This window comes from Microcaecilia unicolor, chromosome 2, assembly GCF_901765095.1.
Source record: "Microcaecilia unicolor chromosome 2, aMicUni1.1, whole genome shotgun sequence".
Classification (NCBI taxonomy): domain Eukaryota; kingdom Metazoa; phylum Chordata; class Amphibia; order Gymnophiona; family Siphonopidae; genus Microcaecilia; species Microcaecilia unicolor.
This window is the reverse complement of record NC_044032.1, coordinates 490,394,550-490,416,782: the sequence shown is the minus strand read 5'-3', so window position 1 is coordinate 490,416,782 and position 22,233 is coordinate 490,394,550. Positions and strand designations below refer to the sequence as shown.

Below are 22,233 nucleotides of genomic sequence, written 5' to 3'. Positions count from 1 at the left end.
CCATTCTTCACAAATTCTTCAATGGGGGATCACCACAAATAGATCACTCACCGCTGAGGTTTTCAATTAACATTTAAGAGGGGGAGAGGAGAGTGACTGAATTATCACTGACAGACCAGCTTAAACTATGCCATCAATCAATCCCTTATATTTTTGTATCAGCTTTCATCCGATCACTGAGCTTTGCAAAAATGTGAGTATCTCCAGCTCTGGGACAGAGAATCTAGCTACCAGTTTTGGTACATAATCTGTACAACAGCTTCCAAAGAAGAGAGAGAGGCAAGGAAGAACACCGCTACAGGGCCAGGTCTGAGTGCAGTGGATGCTCAAGCACCTGTAACACTGAGCAAACGCCTTTACTTTGTCCAAATAATGTTTGTTACAATTAGACTCCCTAATCATTTTCTATAGTTTGGTTCCTTTGAATGCTGCCGCCATCATTTTACCTGGTGACAGTTGGCCAAACTGAGGTAAAGGACTCCTGAGTGCTAGGCATTTTTCTAATTTATAGTTCAATGCTTTAACCACTAAAGTGGACTTCATTCCTGCAGCTGACCAAGATGACAGAGAATGCTTTCGGCTTTTGCTGTCAACTACATTTAGAAGCGTGATACATCATCTGGGAAACCACATACATCTCTAAACCAGAATGGTTGCAGAAGCTTTAGAAACTGGTTAGAGGGTATGGGGTGTTGTTGTGCCCCAGATATTAACAGGAAGAAACTGTTCCCCTCTATTTTGTATCCTTTTGCTTTGTGATTTACAGGTTGAAAGGCACTCTTTATTAGAGCTGAAGCATAGCACACCAAACACTGTGGTAATAGATGCCATGGCACAGCAAAGTGATGAGGTGGGTGGAATCTGCATCTCTTATTGTTTTATGCAAAGATATTGAAGCACCAATATTATCCAAAGGCACTGCAATACTATGTGGCCTTGAAATTTCAGGCACCAACTCACCTTTTGATAATAATGCTGACCAGAATTAAATATGGATTTTCCACCGTGTGGGACCAGTACCACTACAAGAGCATAGCCATACTGGGTCAGACCAATGGTCCATCTAGCCCAGTACCCTGTTTCCAACAGTGGACAATCCAGGTCATAAGTACCCAGCAAAAACCCAAATAGTAGCAACATTCCATGATACCAAACCCGGGACAAGCAGTGGCTTCCCCATGTCTGTCTCAATAGCAGTCTATAGATTTTCCTCCAGGAACTTGGCCAATCCTTTTTTTTTTTAACCCAGATATGCTGCACTTCTGAGAAAGATAGCAGCTTACAGGCAAGTCAACCAGATAGACTGCCTGGTGATGTGGAGGGCAAGTCTACAACAGTCCACCTACAGTACGTACAGGAGCCAAGAAGAAGGTGCCTATTTTGAGCCTATTCTATAAAGCAAAGTAGGTGCCTACTTTCTTCAGCGAATGCTAGTGAAACAGGTGAAATATACATGTACAATTTAGGCACAACCAATAATACCAGCCATAGATCTGATGTAAATTGTCATGCCTAGACTGTTAAAATGCACATATAAATTATATGCCTAACTGTGCACCTTGCCCATGCTCCCCCATGTGCATGCCCATCTTCAAACTATGCACCATCGCATATAAGTGCCTTTTTATAGAATAGCGTGTAGCCTGAAAACTGGCAGTATGCTGGTCATTAATGTTGGCTTAAATGTTGGCACTCGCTATACAGTATTATTCCCCTAATGCCGTTCAATTAAAGCCCTGTGAAATTAACATTTAATTAAAAAACCTTTATTTACTCGGACTGAATCCACAGTCAGAACAGCGATATGTGTGAAAGTGAAGAAACCTGAGGGTGCTCCAAACTGCAGTCTTTGAAGAAAGGGAGGTAGTGGGATGCTATTTAGTGCTCTTGAAAAAACATCAAAGAGTAAGTCGATTGTGGCAGCTGTAGGAAGTGTCACTGGGTCTGAGAAGTTGCTGCACATTTTAAACATCATTACATAGGATAAAATAATAAACTATATGAAAGGCACTACTGGGAGCCTCAACTGTGTTCCTGTAGAAAAGTGGAGCAACTTTGGCACTGGAGCAAACGTCACCTTCTATTTCTCTACGACTGGTGCAATGCATAAATACTCCCTATATAACGCGTTCTATGCCCTCAGACCCTCTCCACTGAAGCAGGCCTGCTGCCAGACAACAGAGGTGGATTTTCCTTTTAATACAAACTTAGCAGAACTGCTGCCAGACATGAGGGGTAGATTTTCCTTTTAATGTAAACTTAGCAGAACTGAGCATAAAAAGCAGCCACGTTTACTGGCTCTTTTAATAGCACTGCTTCTCATCTTCCACTCACCCCTCTATAATCAGCAGCTCTCTAGCAGTGCTGAACCACTCATTCTTTAAGTTAATTTGGTTCGGCCATTCTCAGAATCATTCACCACAGAGAAAACTAGCAATAAAGATGAACTGTAAGGCAGCCAGAATAGATGAAGCATAGCTGGAAAAAAAAAATCACATGCAGCAGAAAATAAAATTTCATTTTAAATGATGTCCTCATAAACAAACTGTGTACCATGACATCTGCGCTCCTCTAGGAACGACACTTTCTTTTAGAATTCTCTTTCCTGGATTTCACTCTGTCTTCCTACCCATTCCAACATCTATTGAGGCTCTGGCTAATCATTCTCTTTCGGCTCTTTACCCGAGCCAATATGTTCTATTGCATTAATTATGTGTTATTTACCAAGCTTACAAAATAACTCTTTGGTATTGGTTTAAAAAGCAGTATAGCAAATAGTAATTACTTCAGCCAAACCATGGAAGTTCAGTCCACTAATGCAGTGATTCCCAAACCTAGTCCTCGAGGCACGCCAGCTAGTCAGGTTTTTAAGATATTCACAAAACATATCCACGAGAAATACTTGCATGCACTACCTCCACTGCATGCAAATCCATCTCATGGGACCACTGCTTTTCAACATATTTATAAATGATCTAGAGATGGAATAACTAGAGATGTAATTAAATTTGCTAATGACACAAAGTTGTTAAATCACAAGATTGTGAAAAATTGCAAGAAGACCTTATGAGACTGGGCATCCCAATGGCAGATGATGTTTAATGTGAGCAAGTGTTAAGTGATGCATGTGGGAAAGAGGAACCCAAACTATAGCTGCATGATGCAAGGTTCCACAATAGGAGTCACCACTCAGGAAAAAGATCTAGGTGATGTTAGTGTGCTGTGGTGGCTAAGAAAGTAAATAGAATGTTAGAAATCATTAGGAAAGGAATGGAAAACAAAAATGAGAATGATATAATGCCTTTGTATTGATCCATGGTGCACCTACACCTCAAATACTGTGGCAATTCTGGTCTCTGCATCTCAAAAAAGTTATAGTGGAATTAGAAAAGGTATAGAGAAGAGCAATGACAATGATAAAGCAGATGGGACGACTTCCCTATGAGGAAAGGCTAAAGAGGCTAGGGTTTCTCAACTTGGAGAAGAGATGGCTGAGGGGAGATATGATACAGGTCTATAAAACACTGAAGTGGAACAGGTAGATGTGAATCACTTTTGTACTCTTTCCAAAAATACAAGGACTAGGGGACATTCAATGAAGTTACTAAATAGTAAATTTCAAATAAATCAGAGAAAATATTTCTTCACTCAACAAGTAATTAAACTCTGGAATTCATTGTCACAAAATGTGGTTAAAGCAGTTAGCTTAGCAGGGTTTACAAAGGCTTGGATAATTTCCTAAAAATAAAGTCCATAAGCCATTATTAAGATGGACTTGGCAAAAACCACTGCTTATTATTCGGATAAGCAGCATAAAATTTATTTTACTGATCTGGGATCTTGCCAGGTACTTGTGACCTGGATTGGCCACTATTATACTGAGCTTGATGGACCTTCAGCCTATCCTAGTATGGCAACACTTATGTTCTTATGTTAGTTACATGTATAAGTACTTGGCACTATTCTATAATAGTGCACCTAAATCACTCAGCATGCAACTGTCAGGGGGGTATACATGTGGGAGGCACATAGGCATGTCAGGGGCATGTTGCTAAGTGACAGGCACAACTTATAGAATGCTATCAGTTGTGCACGTTGCATGGTTCACTTAGGCATGTCCACTTATGCCGCACCAATGTGGCTTTGCACTAGTATTCTCTAATGCCTTATGTGCCCCTGTCATGAAACACCTAGCCACTCGCCTGGGCATACCCCGCAGCCACTTAAGAGGGTCTATCCCCAGCATCTGCTGCTTGTGCTCTACACTAGCACCCTATTCCTACTGACTGGGTGCCAACTGCCTCTGGGCGAGTCTCCAGCTCTCAAATTATTCCCAGTGATTTCTAGGTTACTGGGGCCACACTTCCAGTGGTCCCACAGTTCCCAGAAAGCACTCACAGACCCAACACACAAACCACCAGGATTCTTTATCAGTCCAGACAGCAAAGGCAATAAACTGAATAGTGTTTATTGTCTTAAAAATACTAAACAATGAACATAAAATGTGCAGTCAGAAAACAATAACAGGTAACTGAAATATAGATCAATTATCACACTAACTAAACATTTGTTTACTTTCTAAAAAGTACCTAGGAAAATCAAGACATATAATTCACTGAGCCTCAGCAAAGACATCCTACTCTCTTTTCTTCCTGGCTAAGACTGGAGCAAAAGCCAGTTCTCCTGGGTAATTTCAAAGTTCAGGCCAATCACAGCCCAGAACAAAAACATTAGAAAATATCTGGTTACACCACTACAGGCACTTCCTATTGTCTGTGTGCTAACTAAAAGAAAGAGCGGTCATTCCTCTGTAATAGTTTTAAACATAAACATGCACCACCTGCTCGCCAAACTAGAGAAATACACTTCAAGGAATAAATAATACAAGATAAAGGCTTAAAAACACACTGTTTTGTCACAGCCCCCTTAGGCCATTATAGAACTCATGCTAAGGGTGTCCCTTTGTGGTGCCTAAAATGAAGTACCAATTTATAGAATTGCTGCCAATGCCTCTTGATTGTGATTAGTGTGTGATCCCTATGGCCACTAAGGCAGTAATTCTATTAAGAGTTGTTTAGAGTTAGACAGCAAGAATGTGTGCAAATGCCAGTATTCTAATCATTTATGTGCACACATACATATGTAAATGACCGTTCTGTGGCTATGCATATTGGGCCACATTCTATATATGGCGCCTGAAAATTCCACGCGGAATAAATTTCCGCCTAAGAGTATTCTGTAAGTGGCACCTATATTTAGGCACAGTATATAGAATACGCTTAGCCAATATCACAGTGCTTAAAACTTTGTGCATCCATTTACACCAAGGGAAACGTGATGTAAATGCCGGCACATAGGTTTAGGCGCACAGGGACATATTCTGTAACAGTGTGTGTAAATTTTGGAGCGCCCACAAAACGCCCATTTCCCCATCCATAACCATGCCCCTTTTTGGCGCTTTGCATTAAAATTTAGGCGCAATGCGCTACAGAATACGCTTAGCGAGTTGGGAGCGTAAATTCTAATTATTACCAATTAGTGCTCATTATTGCTTGTTAGGTGCCATTATCAATGCTGATTAGCTTGTTAAGTTACTTAAGTTACGCAATTTGTTATAGAATACGCTTGGACTTCATCGTAGAACACTAGGCACGATATATAGAATCTGGGGGGGGATTCTGTCAGTATGCGCTGAGATGCGATGGTGTGCACTTTGCAGATGGGCACTCACGTGGGTCTAGGTTGAGCAGAGCACAGGCAGGGCACAAATTTCTAAAACCTTAGATAGGTTTTAGAAACATAATATAGGTGCGACCACTTCCACCAGTTCTATGGCTAGAGTAAACATCTGCACCTGCAAAGCAGATGCACATAAAGAGTGGATGGCGCTCAAATCTGGGCTCTGAAAAAAATGAGCGTGAGTGCTATTCTATAAACAGTTCTCTGAGCTGGGTACCATTTACAAAATAGCACTTACTGTCAGGATCCACGCCCAGGATTTACACCAATCCTCGTACCTAAATTAGGCATGAATCTCCTGTATTCTAATAATACTCATATCTTTAGTGAATAACCTTGCACAGGTGTTGCTTAACAAATGTGGTGAGGGTAAGACGCAAGGATTCTGTGCTATGTGCAGGTGATATCACAGAAATGATAAGGAAGAGTGTTTTAGAGGGAAGCTTGTCTTTCTTGTCACTTTCTTTCTGCCGAGCTGACCTGAGGGAGTAAAGAGCTTCCCTATTCTGTGGTGCTGAGTTTGCTGGCTTAGTCCAGGACACGAGTAAAGGGATGCTGATACCAAGCCACCTTTTCCTACCTCCCCACACCCAGGCTAAGACTGAAAAAGTGGAAATTTCAGGAAGTAAGGATCCACTCTCAAAAGGGCAGCAACTCAGCAGAAAGGCAAAAGGAAAAGAGAGGTTCGGTGTATGCAGAAAAGCGCCTTCCCCAGGATAAGGGAGGATTCCTCACACCATCTGCTTTTGTTGGCCAAAAGAGAAACTGCCTGTCAGCAAGAAACTGCACAGAAATCTATGACCAAGATGGAGAAACTGATGGCTTTGTGACACAATGGGAGGAAGTTTGGGGTTCTTTTAAGGGTTGGTGACAGCTGCTCTCTTAAATGAGCCTTGCTAATAATTTGTACTATGCCTGTAAACTGGATATCTTTTTAATGGGTGAACAGGTTTTAGTTGTAATGTATTACCAGTAGTTTAAGAACTATTTAGTAAACTTTGTGCTTCTCTTTCCCCATACCTCCTCTTTTTTTTTCTCTCTGGTTGTAGGGTTCTAGTATTAGTATGTGGGGCTCCTTTGAGCAGGGACTGTCCTTCTTTGTTAAATCCCACTGCAAACTAAACATATGCCCAAACAACCTTATGAAATCAGCTCCTCAACAATTCATAATAGACCTAACGAACCACGTAAACTTTATGCTACAAAACGGACTCTTCCCTAAAGAAAAAGGAAAAATTTTACTCACCCCAATACCCAAAGACACAAAGAAAAGCGCAAGCGAAATAACCAATTACAGACCAGTAGCATCCATACCACTAACAACCAAAATAACCGAAGGAATGGTAACTAAACAACTCACAAATTATCTAAACAAACACTCAATACTGCATGATGCCCAATCAGGATTCCGGTCGAATCACAGCACAGAAACAGTATTAATTACCCTTATGACTAAATTTAAACAAATGATTGCAACCGGCAACAATATACTCCTCCTACAATTCGACATGTCAAGTGCCTTCGACATGGTCGACCACGGAATCCTATTACACATACTTGAATACTTTGGCATTGGAGGAAATGTCCTAAACTGGTTCAAGGGGTTCCTAACCCAACGATCATATCAAGTCACATCGAATTCAACCACGTCTGCTGCATGGACACCTGAATGTGGAGTACCACAAGGATCACCCCTCTCACCAACCATTTTCAACCTAATGATGATCCCCTTGGCGAAACTCCTATCAAACCACAACCTCAACCCATATATATACGCCGATGATGTAACAATATACATCCCTTTCAAACAAGACATTAAAGAAATCTTCAATGAAATCAACCGAAGTCTACACATCATGAACACCTGGGCAGATGCTTTTCGCTTGAAACTAAATGCAGAAAAAACTCAATGCCTGATACTCACTTCCCAGTACAACACGAATGAATTCACCGCTATAAACACACCAAAACTAAACCTTCCAATCTCAGAAACTTTAAAAATCCTTGTAGTCACTATCGACCGCCACCTAACACTCGAAACTCATGCAAACAACACAACCAAAAAGATGTTCTACTGCATGTGGAAACTGAAAAGAATAAGACAATTCTTCCCAAGATCCGTCTTTCGCAGCCTAGTGCAATCCCTCGTTCTCAGCCATCTGGATTACTGCAACTCACTATATGCAGGTTGTAAAGAGCAAATACTGAGAAAACTCCAAACAGCCCAGAATACAGCAGCCAGACTCATCTTCGGAAAACCAAAATATGAAAGTGCCAAACCCTTACGAGAGAAGCTACACTGGCTCCCACTCAAGGAACGCATTACTTTTAAAGTATGCACATTAGTCCACAAAATCATTCACGGTGAAGCCCCAGCCTACATGTCTGATTTAATAGACTTACCACCCAGAAACGCCAAAAGATCATCCCGAACTTACCTCAACCGCCACTTCCCTAATTGCAAGGGCTTGAAATACAAGGTGCTGCACGCGTCAACCTTTTCCTACATGAGCACGCAGTTCTGGAATTCACTGCCGCGCAACCTAAAAACGATCTATGAGCAAACCACCTTCCGCAAACTACTGAAGACCCATCTTTTTGAGAAAATTTACGGAAAGAACCAAAACACATAAAGCCGCACTCACTGTTCAATAATGCATCATTACAGCCACTCTGAATTCCCATCCCCCCTAACCTCACCTTCTCATCCCCCGTAATCTCACCACACTTATACCTTTACTCACAGAAAATGTATACCAAATGCTTTCCTGTCATATATTGCCCCTTTTAGTTTCCCGTTGGTTCCTTCCAATGTATTGCCCCTTTTAGTTTCCCGTTATTTCCTTTCCAATGTTTCAATGATCTTTTCCATTGTTATATTCCTTAATGATACTTGACTTTGTCTCGCATAACTCCTCACAATGTAATCCATAACTGAGTTGTAACAAACTGTATTTCCAGCTTTCATAACGTATTGTAAGCCACACTGAACCCGCAAAAAGGTGGGAAAATGTGGGATACAAATGCAATAAATAAATAAATACATTGTACAGCGCTGCGCAACCCTGGTAGCGCTTTAGAAATGTTAAATAGTAGTAGTTTTGTTGGGGGTGGGAGATAAAACAACTAAAGTAGAGGTTAATTTTCACTATCTTGATTCGGCAGCCTGTTGTTATACTGAGTTTTATTGTATGGAAATCACAATACTTGTATACTCAATGTAAGTAATGTTGTACTTGTTATATTTTTGCTGATGGATACTTAATAACGAAAAAGAAGCCTATGACCAACACGGAAAAGCTGGAAGAAATAACATGCAGTCAGATTGTGAGTGTCTGAAAAGTTTGAATCCATTTGAAGGAAAATATCAGCTTAAGTGTCCCCCTGGGTTCAGGGAACCCACAAGTGAGTGAGTGCACCTGTTCAGACTTTACAGATGTAGTTTAATGAACGGTTGTAATTTGCTTGGAGAACTAATTAGTACTTGTGGAATAACTAACTAAAATGTAACCTTCTGTTTACTCCCTTCCCATTCTTACAGGATTTCTATAACAAGGAACTCCTCACATGTTGGTTTGTTAGATTATCCACAAAAAATCATCATAGATAACCTCAAAATCAGACCTTTGGAATGTTCTTGAGTGCTGGGCTTGAAATTACTGAACCTGGGAAAGGATGATTAATTGCAGTCCTTCAGGGCCACAAAACCATCTGATTTTAAAATATGTAAATCAACACACTCAACATGGTCTTTATACCACAAAATATTCAGAGCACATATCCTGAAAGCAAGGACCACAAAATTTTCAACCTGATTTTGAGGCAAGACTGAGCATTGAATCAGCTATTATATGCATAGTTAATTGCTTTTTCCTTTATGCTTATTATGTTCCTTTTATTTCCTGCTAGGTAGATTGTCAGGCTAGTCGGCAAAGACAGATAGCTTCAAATTTACCCCAGTGGTTAGCAAGGCTCAATGGGACTTTGAGCCATCCAGAAGTTTTTGACCACCCTCGGCATGGAAGCATTTTACTCTGTGGCTGGCTGGGATGTTTGAATTCCGCCTAGGGATGGCCACATCAGTCAGTCAATGACTAATGCACCAACAAAAACAGCACCAAAGGCAGCTTCTAGCTGTATAGCTTACCACATTGGGTAAGAATTTGGTAATTCAATTTATTTGGGCAGCCCGGCATTCATCACTAAAGCACTACAAACAGTGCAGCATGTCAATGTCTGTCTATGAGAAAGAAATGGCACACATGATCACGTTTCACCTGAATCGCACTGGCTACCAACTGTGTAAAGTTTAGGAGCGTCATTTTAGTTTTGAAGGCCCTCAGGAAGCTAGCACCACTTACTTGTCCCTCAGATTTGCTTCCCTATTAGTCAACCGGAACACTCTGTAGGGTTGTAGGAAATTCCCTCAGTAAAGTAGGCCCATAAAGTTGAGATGTAAAATTGTCTTTGCAGTGGAGGTACAAAGCGCACTTGGAAACTGACATAAGGAACTTCTGGAAAAAGACGAAAGCCTTCACTAAAAGGATTAAACTATGACATGCTGTAATGTGCTTCTCACACTGGGGAGGTTATGTACAGATATCAAACATATTTAGATGTGTAAATTGTTCTCTGTAATGCTACACGGTTTTACTATGTTTGCAGGAATCCTCTAAAAAGTGCAAGTGATCAGAGAGTACAAGTAACATTTAAGCCTGTGCAGTTCCTGTAAGCTGGCAGCATCACTCAGCTAATTACATGTGTTCATTGCTCCAAATCAGATTTTTAGAGGTATAATTCATTATCTGGAAGGGCTCTTGCACAGTTTTTAATATTGTAATCAGAATGCTGCACCATGGCAAACATGGTCATTCCAAGGCAGGAGTGGGCTGACAGTGATCTGGTCCCCCGGGGCAGTGATGGTGACTTAGGCCCCTCACAGCCACGCTGCCGCCCCCTCTACCGCTGCAGCTTCCACCCCCTCCCACACACCACAGTCCTTCGGGCCTCAGTGAGCTCTTCCTGGTCCTACCTTGGAAGGGCCCTGGTGGTCTAGTGGCTTCTTTGGGGCAGGAAAGAACCCCACTCTTTTCAAAATGGCAGCAGAGTTTTCCTGTGGTGGTCTCGACAGTCTCACAAGACTGCTGCAGGGAGTCTTGGCAGTCATTTTTAAAACACAGTGGCACAGGGCAGAATAGCGGCAGTGGGCAGGAAAGAGTGCTGTTCTTTCTTGCCCCCTTGGTGCAGAGGTCACTAGACCATCAGGGCCCTTCAAGGTAGAACCGGGGGGGGGGGGGGGGGGGAGGGTTATAGTGTGCGTCAGAGGCGGCGGGCAAAGCCTCTGGGCCCCCTAGAGCCTCTAGGCCATTGGGCACTGCCAGGTTGCCCGAATGGTCAGTTTGCTCCTGTTCCAAGGGATTCTGAAGCCATTCTCTACTCACTGAAGAGAAAATTCCATCTTCTCATCAAACACATTGTTCTCACGTCACACACTGACCCTTGCCACCCCTCATGTGGTGCTATTACAGTGGTTAATGAAATACATTGAACAACAAACATATGTATGTCCTTCTGTCTGCATGGAAGATTTCAAATTAATAAATTAAGGCTAGGGGACATGCCATGAAGACTAATAGTAATACTTTTAAAACAAATAGCAGAAAATATTTTTGATATAACACATAGTTATAAAGCTCTGGAACTTGTTGCTGGAGAATGTGGTAAAAGCAGTTAGCATAGCTAAGTTAAAAAGTCCATAAACTGTTATTCAGGGATCTGGGGAAAGTCACTGCTTATACCTGGGGGTTGGTAGCAATACATCTTGCAACTTTTGGAATTCTACCAAGTACTCATGACCTGGGTTGGCCATTGTTGGAAGCAGGATACTCAGTTAGATGGACCATGGGTCTCACCCAGTATGGCAACTCTTATGTTAAAAAAAATAAACAAACAAAAATATTATGAATTTAGATCAACGTCCTTACCTATTATAACCATTTAATGAAAAGGCACCCTGTGATGAAGCTGATGTGCTGCTCTTGAAGTAATACACACATCCTTTATGTACAATGACAAATCTCAGAGGCCCTGAAAGGGAGAGGAACATGAGGATAAGAAAATAAAGCTGGATTATAGCAGGGGCGTAGCCAGACCTCAATGTTTGGGGGGTCTGGAGCCCAAAGTGTGTGTGTAGGGGGGCAGAGTTTGGCCCGCCTCCCCGTTGCAACCCCACATACCTCAGAGCTGGTGGGGGTCCCCAACCCCCAATCAGCTGAAACCTTTCTCCAACTGTTCTCTGCACATTGCCTGTCTGCTTCCCCTCATATCGCGTGCATGCTGCTGAATCTCTCTCCCTCCCCTCCACCCCAAGACCCAGCATCTGCCCCTCTCCTACCCACAGCCCAGCAACTCCCCCTCCATTCAATCCCCCTCCATTCACATCTGCTGCCTTCGCCAGCTCCACCGACTTCCCTCTGCTATGCTACACCAAGCAGGAAAAAGGAAGTGAGATCTTGAGGGAGGGATGCAGTAGAAGAAAGCCTGCAGGGCAGATGCAGGCAGCAGATGTAATTGCTGCTGCTGCTGGCAGCCCTCAGATAGAGTAGGGAGGGGAGGGGAGGGGAGGAGGAGTTGCCAGGCTGCAGACTGGTGAGGGGCAGATGTCGGATCTAGGGCTGGAGTAGAGGAAGAGAGGCGGTCACCACTGAGGTGATCTGGGGGCATCACTGGCCCTGTAACTACACCACTAGGGTGGAGCAGCAGAAATCATGCCTAGATTAAGGCTGCAGATATTTGTCTTCTTCACTCACTGTCTGACATTGCCCTCCCTTAATATGGATAGTGTGTTTTTCGGTCACTGCAAATGTGAAATGAGTTGCCTACTTCATTAAGATATGAGAGTAATCATCTAACTTTTTGAAGACATCTCAAATCTTGCTTCAGTACTAGCACACAAGTCTGTATATGCTGTTGTTAAGAGCTTATTAGAGCTACAGTTGTTAAGCTCAATCTTTCCGATGATGCCGAAGCTTTAAAGCATAAGTTTAGCATTTCATTTTCCTGTGCTTTAAGCTTCGGCATCATTGGAAAGATTTTGTGACTCCTGAGGTAGGCGACCTTTGCCAAAACATGGCTCCATGTTGGGTCTATTCAACTGTGATGCTTTATCAATAAACTTCTTGTTTTGAACCGTGAGACTTCCTTTTGGCTTCCTGTGCATTTCCACTCTCCTACCCTACTCCCCTTCTTTTTAGACATTTGTCTACGAAGGGCATGCCTTCTGGTGCTAAATGGACACGCTTTTATGGCTTACATTTTAATAGTTGCAGCTGTGTGCCTCCCTTCTTGTGCAGGTACCCTGAGATCGTGACTCCTCCAGGCATTGTCAGTAGGTTCTGCGCTCCAATTGCTCGCATTGGGATAGGCCAGGATGGCTCCACAGAAGCCATAGTCCTGAAATCAAAACATATGCACGGGTTTAAGCCAAAGTTGCATGAAAATCTCACAGAAAGAAAACCAAAATACTTGGAAAATGTTACTAGAGCACATTTGAAGGAACTATCTCAGCAGACACTGGAACTGGGTTTTAGCCAGAAGTAGATGCCTCATCACAGATTTCCAGGAACGGCACACGACAGTTGATTATGATCAAAAAGGTTTCAAAAAATCCCCGATTTATTCTTGTCCACCAAAACTTACCAAGGGAGAAATATGTCATGTATTTTTCCTTCAGCAATACATATGCTCCATGTCATAACACAAATATTAAAAAAAAGGTTTCTGCTTGCCTTACAAAAATAAAGAAACATACAATTTATGACCTGCAAGATGTGCACATTACATGAAAGTGGCATATCACAGTTTCTCAGAAAAGAAGTGTATTCATTGTATTGGGACTAGATGAAATAATCCAGTTTGACAGAAGTATTTGGATTTTTTTGTTTTAAATATTGGACTAGCAAAGTGTGACCCTATCTATCTAACCTTTATCAGTCAGGAGAGTTGATGGGTGTGTAAATTAGTTTATCAATACAATTGTTTGGTGTGTATTAATTAAACCCATTAGTAAACACCACCATTAATAAACTAAAGAAAATGGAACGTGTTGGGCGGAGATAAGGAGGAGAACATCAGAGGGTGCTATTACATTTTCCTCCCAGACATTATTTTATCTGGAAAGTGGATGGGGAAGGGGTGGTTTTGGCAGCACACCCCACATAGGGTATGTTTATTAAAATTTTTGAATCACTTTTAAAAGTCAAAACAATGTACAATAAAACAAATTAAAAATCAAAAGAACTCAAATCAATGAGAAAAAGAAGCACCAATGGTAGCTAGGATACATCAGTCAGGGTAGTATTAGGTATGAGGGTGGTCCAGGGATAGAGGCCTTGAAAAACGGGGGCTGCAGTGGTGGAAATCTTTTGCAGAAAATGGAGACTATGATGGGCCTGGGACATCAAGGCAAGTGGCGGAGAGCTGAACTGGGTGAGTCTCAGGGCATCTTCCAGGTCTGGGTGTATCTGGCGCATGTGCAGGTATTGACTGCCAGATGGGTTTCATTTACCTAATGTGGGCATCAACCTCCTTAACAAAGATCTGCAAGACGCCTTGAAGGTATTTTTCTCCAGCTGGTAGTGAGGAACATTCATTAATAGGGGATGTGGCCTACCCTTTGAATGTCAGTATCTGTGGAGAAAATTGGAGCCCAGGTTTAAAACTGTCAATTAGCTTAAATGTACTGAGGGCTGGGGAGCAGTGGAGCCTGGGTTGGCTTCTGGAGTGGTGAGAATTCATAGTATGCATGAACTGCCCCCACTGGGACGTGACTAGAGAGGGCCAAATTCATGGTGGCAGTCTGCTGGGGCTCTTGAAATCCTTGGTGGCTGAAGGTGGCCCACTACTGGGTGGTGGAAGATGGGTTGCCCAAACACTGGTGAAAAGGGGGAGGAATAGTAAAGTGGTTTGCTTTTTTTTTTTTTTTTAAACTGTGGTTTGTTACTGTTTTGTTAGACTTGGGTTACTTTGTTCTACAATAAAGTTACATCATTTTAAATCTATACTAGATATCTATTTGTGTGCAGTGCCATTTTAGTTAAGTTATAGATATTGAAATATATACCTTTTAGCAAAACCATTCTGAACCTGTTACATATTTTAGATTACCAGAGTTGTATGTGTAAGTGTATGGTAAAAGCAGTGAATCTCCTCTGCCCCCTGCCAAGACATCTAGAAAGTGTGAAAAATATATAGGAGATAAAATGTCAGTTTCATAAAATACCACCATGGTCAACATGGAAATTCAGAATGTTCTAAAAGGGTGCCTATGACACAGAAACCAGGTTTACACAGGCAAATACGTGCATGCCTTGCCCTTACATGTGTAGAAACTAGCACCTGCAAGGTCCCCTCGCTATGGAAGCTGCCTATCTAGCTCATACAAGGAAAAACATCTAGCTTGGTTCCAGTGGCAGTACTAAACATGTAGTGCTATACATATAATGGCACTAGACATGTAGCACTATCCTTACAGATAGGCCTGTCACTTAAACGGCCCCTGCCGGCAATGACTCTGGCAGTAATGTACCAGTGGGCCACCTCACAGAATCTGCCATATTTTAGAAAGGGCGTAGAAGTCAGAATTGAGATGTCCAGGTTAGGACGTCTCCAGTTTCAGTAGTATTTTAGAACAGAATCTGCTGAGGTAGAGGCTGTTCTAAAATATAGAGAAATGGACATTTATGTACTAAGTGTGGGCAGCATAAATATCCATTTTACAACAATAAATATATAGAACATCAACATTTTTCAAGGTTATCTTTGACAATCTTAGAAACATGATTGGTTATTATCGCAATGGTGTCATAATGATGTTTGGATTGGGGGGAGGGGGGCAAAAACCACTAGGGGATTAAGAGGGCAAGAGCAGCTGGTCACAAAATCCTAAATGTGTTTGGTAGCAGGTTTAACTCCTGATGTTGATCTTTTAGGACACAGACATTTAGCCCCCCCCCCCCCCCCCCGTCTGAAAGGGGACTAAGGGCCAGATGCACTAAACTTTACGAGGCAATAATGAGCAAGTAGTAAACCCTGGCATGCACTAAATACTTTTTCCCGACGACAACGACGGTAGCAGCTAACACAAACGGAATGCAGATGAGCAAATTGTGTAGAAACCCTATTGAAATGAGATGCACTAAGGTTTTCCGCTTGCCCTAACGCTGGAAAACGCCGGGAAAGCTAACGAGAGGTCTGTACCTTTCGTTGGGGCTGCGCGGGCTTTGCAAACTTAAATGTAAAAAAAAAAAAATCGGGAGGGGGCAAAAACACTCGTCAGGAGCGTCCTTTATTGACGGCCTTGCCCCCCCCCCGCCCGAGGTCCTTTATTGATGGCCTTGCCCCCCCCTCCCCGCCCAAGGTTGCCGCTCCCCCCTGCATTGAAATCATAACTTTGGGCAGCCCCAGCCCCCCTCCCTTCCTTGAAATAATAGCTCCCGCCATCCTCCACCCCCCATGGCCCTGCCGCCGCCACTCCCCCCTCCACCCGCCCCCCCATCCGTATGCCACCGGGCCCTCACAGCGTCTCTCACCTCCTGTGAAGGCGCTGCACCGGCGACAACAGCTGATCTCCTCTTCGGACTTCCCTCCTGGCCCGCCTTACGTCAGATGAGGGTGGGCCAGGAGCAAAGGAGGGAAGTCCGAAGAGATCAGCTGTTGTCGCCGGTGCAGCACCTTCACAGGAGGTGAAAGGCGCTGTGAGGGCACGGTGGCAGACGGATTGGGGGCTTAGGCTGTTGCAGGAATTGATGCATGAATTTTATGATACTTCAGAAGTCAGACAGCACACCAGAATGAGAGAGTAATCTTCTTTATTTGCCAGCAAACAAAGTAGAACATCAGCATTAAGTCTCTTCTTCTCTTTCTCAGCTCTCTTTGTCTCTCTCTCAGCTCTCTGTGTCTTTCTCTCAGCTCTCTGTGTCTTTGTCTCAGCTCTCTGTGTCTTTGTGGCTTCTGTCTCAGCTGCTTCTCTTCTTATGCTGTCTTCTCCTTTTTCTGTCTGTTCCTTCTGTCCTTCTCTTTCTTCTGAGCTCCTTCTGACGTAAACTGCTTCTTCTCCCACTTAAATACAGTTCTATCTAGCCTAGCCTAGCCCCCTTACTCTCCAATTGGTTAAGGAATAGATTGATTACCTTGCCTCAACCAATCAGCTCCATACAAATATCAGTTACATAGGTTCCAGACATCCTAAACTGACCTGTGACCTGGGGCCCCTTACACCAGACATTTGGGCTCTAGTCTCTTACATGTTATTATGATTGATTTCTCATATTCCTAGTACTAACTGCTAACTAAACTCTGGCATTCATTAAAGGGGTCAAGGGCCAATCTTACTTAATAGCATACATATCAGGTTATTACTTTCAAGACCATTTCTACATTTTACCTATAATTAATCAAGGAGAAGAGAGCTGACTAGTCCTGACCTCTTTCACCTATCAGCTTATACATTGAACCAGCCAGAACTATGGCTAAGTCAAACCACATGTTGATCTCTTCACTGCAGCCCTACTCAGAACGTCAGACAGAGAGTTGAACAAACATTCCACACAGAATTATTAATTTACACAGAATACAGCATATTCTAAAGTAAGCATATTCTACATATCAAGAACTTCTAAATTCTAACTCATTTATATCTAGAATTATTTAGAATCTAACTATTTCCTTCTAAGCAGTGCTCAATCCAATCCCAAACAAACTGCCTGCAATATGCCGGCTCATAATAGAATACATATGTGTTTGTTTAGCAATCCATCAATCACAAGGGTGAAAGAAATTCCTGTCTCTGACCTTTCTAACCTTTGGCTCGGCAAGCTAGACATTGAAATAATATGAACCATCTGGCATACCTTCACTTTAGTTGCAAGGTAAAAAGCTAGAATTCAAACTTCAAGCTTTTAATATCATTTCTTATGTATATAATTTCTCAGAGTTAACACTTTCTTTGCCCATGGCTGCCTCATTCCCCCCTTTGAGACTAAAATCAGCTTATGCAGAGATAAGTCTCACTACTCAAACTCTGGAGATTATAGTGATCCTAACTAGGAATAGACTTATGAACCACCATTACCCTACTTGTTAAGGTCCGACGGCATACTGCCGAAGCACATGAGGCCAGGAAACAAAACAAAAACCCTGCTAAAACTAAGACTATTAGGGAAATGAACAAGGGACGTATCCAGGAGGTCAATGACCACCACCAGGAGGTAAGGTCTAATCCTCCTCGGTAATCCTCCACATTAAGACTGGCCAACTGTAGGACTTTATCCATGGCATGCCTAACTACATGCGTCCTATTTATGACAATGGTACAGCACTCTGAAGAATTTAGCACTGTGCAGAGACCACCCTGGGCTGCAAAGAGATAGTCAAGACCCATACGGTTATACCGAGAAACTATACTTAATTCATTAATTTGATCCTGCAATGCATTGACTACCACATTCAGCTCATGAACTAGAACATGAAGTAGGGATTGAAGTCTCCGGGTAGCCATACCTAGTTCAGTAATACCCGCTACCGGGCCCCCAATTGGAATCCAGGCCGTAGCAGAAAGGGCTACAAGTCTCTTTTTAGTCAGAGGATAAGTAGAATTGATATACTGGAGGGCTAATTCAATCGCCTCATCCTCTGTGGCAACGGAGGAGGGTAAGGACAAGGCCTCTCGCTTAGAGCGGTGCGGGGATAGTGGTTTGAGAAGAGGAATAACTTTAGGAAAATAATTCAAGGTTACCAATACACAAAAATCATATGTGGGGGGAAGAATCATGTGGAGGACATTATCACAGAGCCAGTAATGACCAAGGAGAGGGCGACGAAAGTTCCCAATAAATGTAGGCACAGGATGGAGATTAGGATGCCCATAATGCGAGCCCCTATCCCAGGGGGAACGAAGAAGAAATGGAGACTTTGTACACCATAGGTGCCAATCCCCAATTGTAACAGACCGCTCATATGATGCAACCCCTTCATACCCCGGGGACTTATGAAAGTAGAAAATAGGATGGGACACTATAGTCTTCTCAGTAGTATAGTTAGGAGCCAGATAATCACCTTGGTCATAATCTACAGGTATGGTAGTAGGGCACATAGGAGTACCTGGAGAAACTACCCACACAGGTTCCTCCTTCTCTGGGAGAACATTAGTATAGTTACAGGGAATGGGAAGAACAGTTGAGATGTCTCTTGTTAAACAAAACACTCCAGAAGCTGGATAGGGAGACGTAAAAACTGGCCTTAGAGAAGAATCAGAGGGGGAAGTAGCATTATAAAAGGACCACCAAGTATAATCCTGGCTCCAAGGACCTGAACTCGAAAAGTAGGGAGGTATAAGAGCTGGGAGCTGCACAGGAACAGGAACAGCTGGGACATCTGTAGTATAAGGAGAAAATCAGGAACACACAATACAAGGGGAAGTAATCTTTGCCTGGCTAATTAGTTCCTGGACAGAGTGTAACCAAAGGTTGGAGCGAGTTGGGGTTTTAGGAACAAGGAGGCAAGGAGTAGAAAACAACAAAAGCATCCAAACTACTAACATTTTCTTTCTTCCTAATCTAAAACAAATACAGCAAACTAATTAAGCAATAATATTTCAACAGTCTGTGCTAATCACAGATTACTCTCATATAATGTTCTCAGTCTTTGAGTTCTTATACCAGTTGGGATAGACCCTCAACTGACAAGGATCAAGCTCTCAAATTCCAAGAAAGCCAGAATCTGGACAGAAAGAGTCTCAGTGTGAAGCCGAAGTTCAGCAGCTCCTGCAGTATGCAGTTGACCCTTCTTTTCAGCTAGTAGATTCTTTGGTTCGGGTCAAGCGCAACTTCAATGGCTCCGCTGGATCACTTTCTGCTCTCCACTGTCTAGGCTCCGTCTGATCCGTGCTGGGCTCAGTCTGGTCAGCAGACTTAATTCGAGACCAATGGACCCATGGAGTTATCCCTGCGACCTTCACAGCTGCAGGGGTAGAAAGCAAAACAGTAAAAGGTCCTTTCCATCGGGGCCCCAAAGACTGGAGCCTCCAGTCTTTCACCCAAACTCTATCCCCTGGCAGGAATGAATGTACCTGAGCCTGGAAGGGGACAGGGTTTATTTCTCTCACATAAGACTGAAGCTCAGAAATTATCTTGCCCAAGAGGGCTACCTGCTCCTGTACCTGGGCAGACCCTAAAATCCCTATGTCTCCCTTAATTCCCTGCAAAATGGCTGGGGGCTTCCCATACACAATTTCAAAGGGAGAGAGGGCTGTTCCTTTAGTTGGAGTGCATCGGAGGCGGAAGAGGGCTAGTGGCAGTGCCTGTGGCCATTTCAGTTGGGTTTCCTGACAAATCTTTGCTAGGCTATTTTTCAAGGTTCTGTTTGCCCGCTCAACCTGCCCTGAACTCTGGGGACGATAAGCACAATGCAATTTCCAGGTAATGCGCAATGCGCGGGACAGGGCCTGAAGTGTAGCTTCAACAAAGGCGGGCCCATTATCTGAACCTATGGCAAGGGGCAGTCCATACCTGGGGATGACATCCCTAAGGAGGGCTCGAGCTACTTCTGTGGCTTTCTCAGTAACTGTAGGATATGCTTCCACCCACCCAGAAAAGGTACAGACCATGACCAAGAGGTATCGGAGCCTACCGCTCCTGGGCATTTCTGTGAAGTCTATAACTAGAGACTCAAAGGGTGTTAGTCCCCTAGACTGAACTCCTGGTGGAATACGAGGTCCCTGACGAGCATTATTCTGGGCACAGAGAGTACATCGGGCTGAGGCAGTGGCAACCAGACTATCCAATCCTTCCAGCACCACTACTCGACTGAGTAGGCGGGCTAGTGCTGTTTTCCCTAAGTGTGATAGGTCATGAGCTTGAGACACTACAGGCCAAGCTAGGTGGCGTGGCACCAGAACTCTGGTATCAGGGAGATGTAACCAGCCATCAGGTCTCCTTACTGCACCTTCCTCTTGAGCCCATTTCTCTTCCATTTGGGTATACATAGGCGTCCATTCTTGCAATCGAATTTGGAACAGGGGAGTCACAGTACTTGCTGGGGGTCCTCGAGCAGCTTCCTTGGCCACCCGATCAGCATGGCGGTTCCCTCGGGCCACTGGAGTATCTATCCTTTGGTGTCCCCTGCAGTGAATAACAGCTACCTTCTTAGGGGCCCACACAGCCTCTAGCAGCTGAAGTATTTCGGGTCCATACTTAACAGGTTGGCCTGCAGCATTTATGAGTCCCTTTTCCTTATACAAAGCTCCATGAGCATGTAGAGTTGTGAAGGCATACTTGGAATCAGTATAAATGTTGGTTACCAGTCCTGCTGCTAGCTCCAGGGCTCGTATGAGGGCCACAAGTTCTGCTTTCTGGGCTGAAGTTCCTTGGGGCAGGGCTCTTGCTTCTATCACCTTGTCCTCTGTCACCACAGCATAGCCTGCCAATCGCTTGGAGTTCTCCACATCAGGAAGGCCTAACGCAGGGGCTTGGAGTAGGGCTTTCTTTATGGCTATGAAGGATTGTTGAGCTGTAGGTCCCCATTCAAATGGTTCCTTTTCACCCCCCTTTGTGGCTTGGTAAAGGGGTTTCGCCATCAATGCAAAATTTGGAATCCAAATTCTACAGAATCCGGCTGCTCCCAGAAATTCCCTAACTTCTCTTCTGGACTTGGGTTGAGGAATTGCAGCAACTGCTTGCTTCCTACTGACATCCAGTCTCCGACTTCCCTGGGAAATACAAAAGCCCAGATACTTCACTTCTGACTGACAAAGTTGGGCCTTTGAGCGTGAGACCTTATAGCCTGCATCCAAGAGTAACTCCAGCAATTCTCTGGTAGCCTCAAAACACTCTTCCTGAGTCACTGCTGCAATCAGGAGGTCATCTACATACTGGAGTAAAACTCGCCTGGAAGGCTCAGATTTAAAAGTCTTAAGGTCTTGCCCTAGGGCAGTCCCAAAAATGGTGGGGGAGTTCTTGAACCCCTGTGGCAGGCGGGTCCATGTATACTGAAGCTTCCTTCCTGTTACTGGGTTTTCCCATTGAAAGGCAAAAAGCAGTTGACTGGCGGGGGCCACCCAAATACAAAAGAAGGCATCTTTTAGGTCTAGTGTCGTGAAATGGGTAGCTCCAGATGGTATCAATCCTAGCAGGACATATGGATTAGGCACTACAGGGTGTAATGAGATAGTGGATTTGTTAACCACCCGTAAATCTTGGACTGGCCGGTAGTCCTCAGTCCCTGGCTTCTGAACTGGCAACAGTGGCGTATTCCATGGAGACTGACAAGGACGAATAATTCCATGGGATAACAAACGATTCAGGTGTGCTTGGATCCCTTCCAGAGCCTTTCTGGGAATTGGGTATTGGCGAAGATGGATTGGCCGGGCATTTGGAAGTAAGTCTACATGGACAGGAGGAATATTTCGGGCCAACCCTGGGGGATTATCTTCTGCCCATA

The 22,233-nt window shown here is 43.5% G+C and overlaps 1 protein-coding gene across 4 annotated transcripts in view; it reads right to left on the bottom strand.

Annotated features, from left to right (window-relative positions):
- The window catches only part of LOC115461368 (SH3 domain-binding protein 2-like), a 245,844-nt gene that overhangs the window by 54,541 nt on the left and 169,070 nt on the right, over positions 1-22,233 (bottom strand). For all 4 annotated transcript variants that reach the window (XM_030191123.1, XM_030191126.1, XM_030191125.1 and 1 more), the window contains 2 exons: positions 13,052-13,191; positions 11,724-11,826 (listed from right to left, as the gene is read on the bottom strand). In XM_030191123.1, the coding sequence (XP_030046983.1) occupies positions 11,724-11,826; positions 13,052-13,187 (239 nt within the window). In that variant the 5' untranslated portion in view covers positions 13,188-13,191. The remainder of the gene's footprint in view (positions 1-11,723; positions 11,827-13,051; positions 13,192-22,233) is intronic.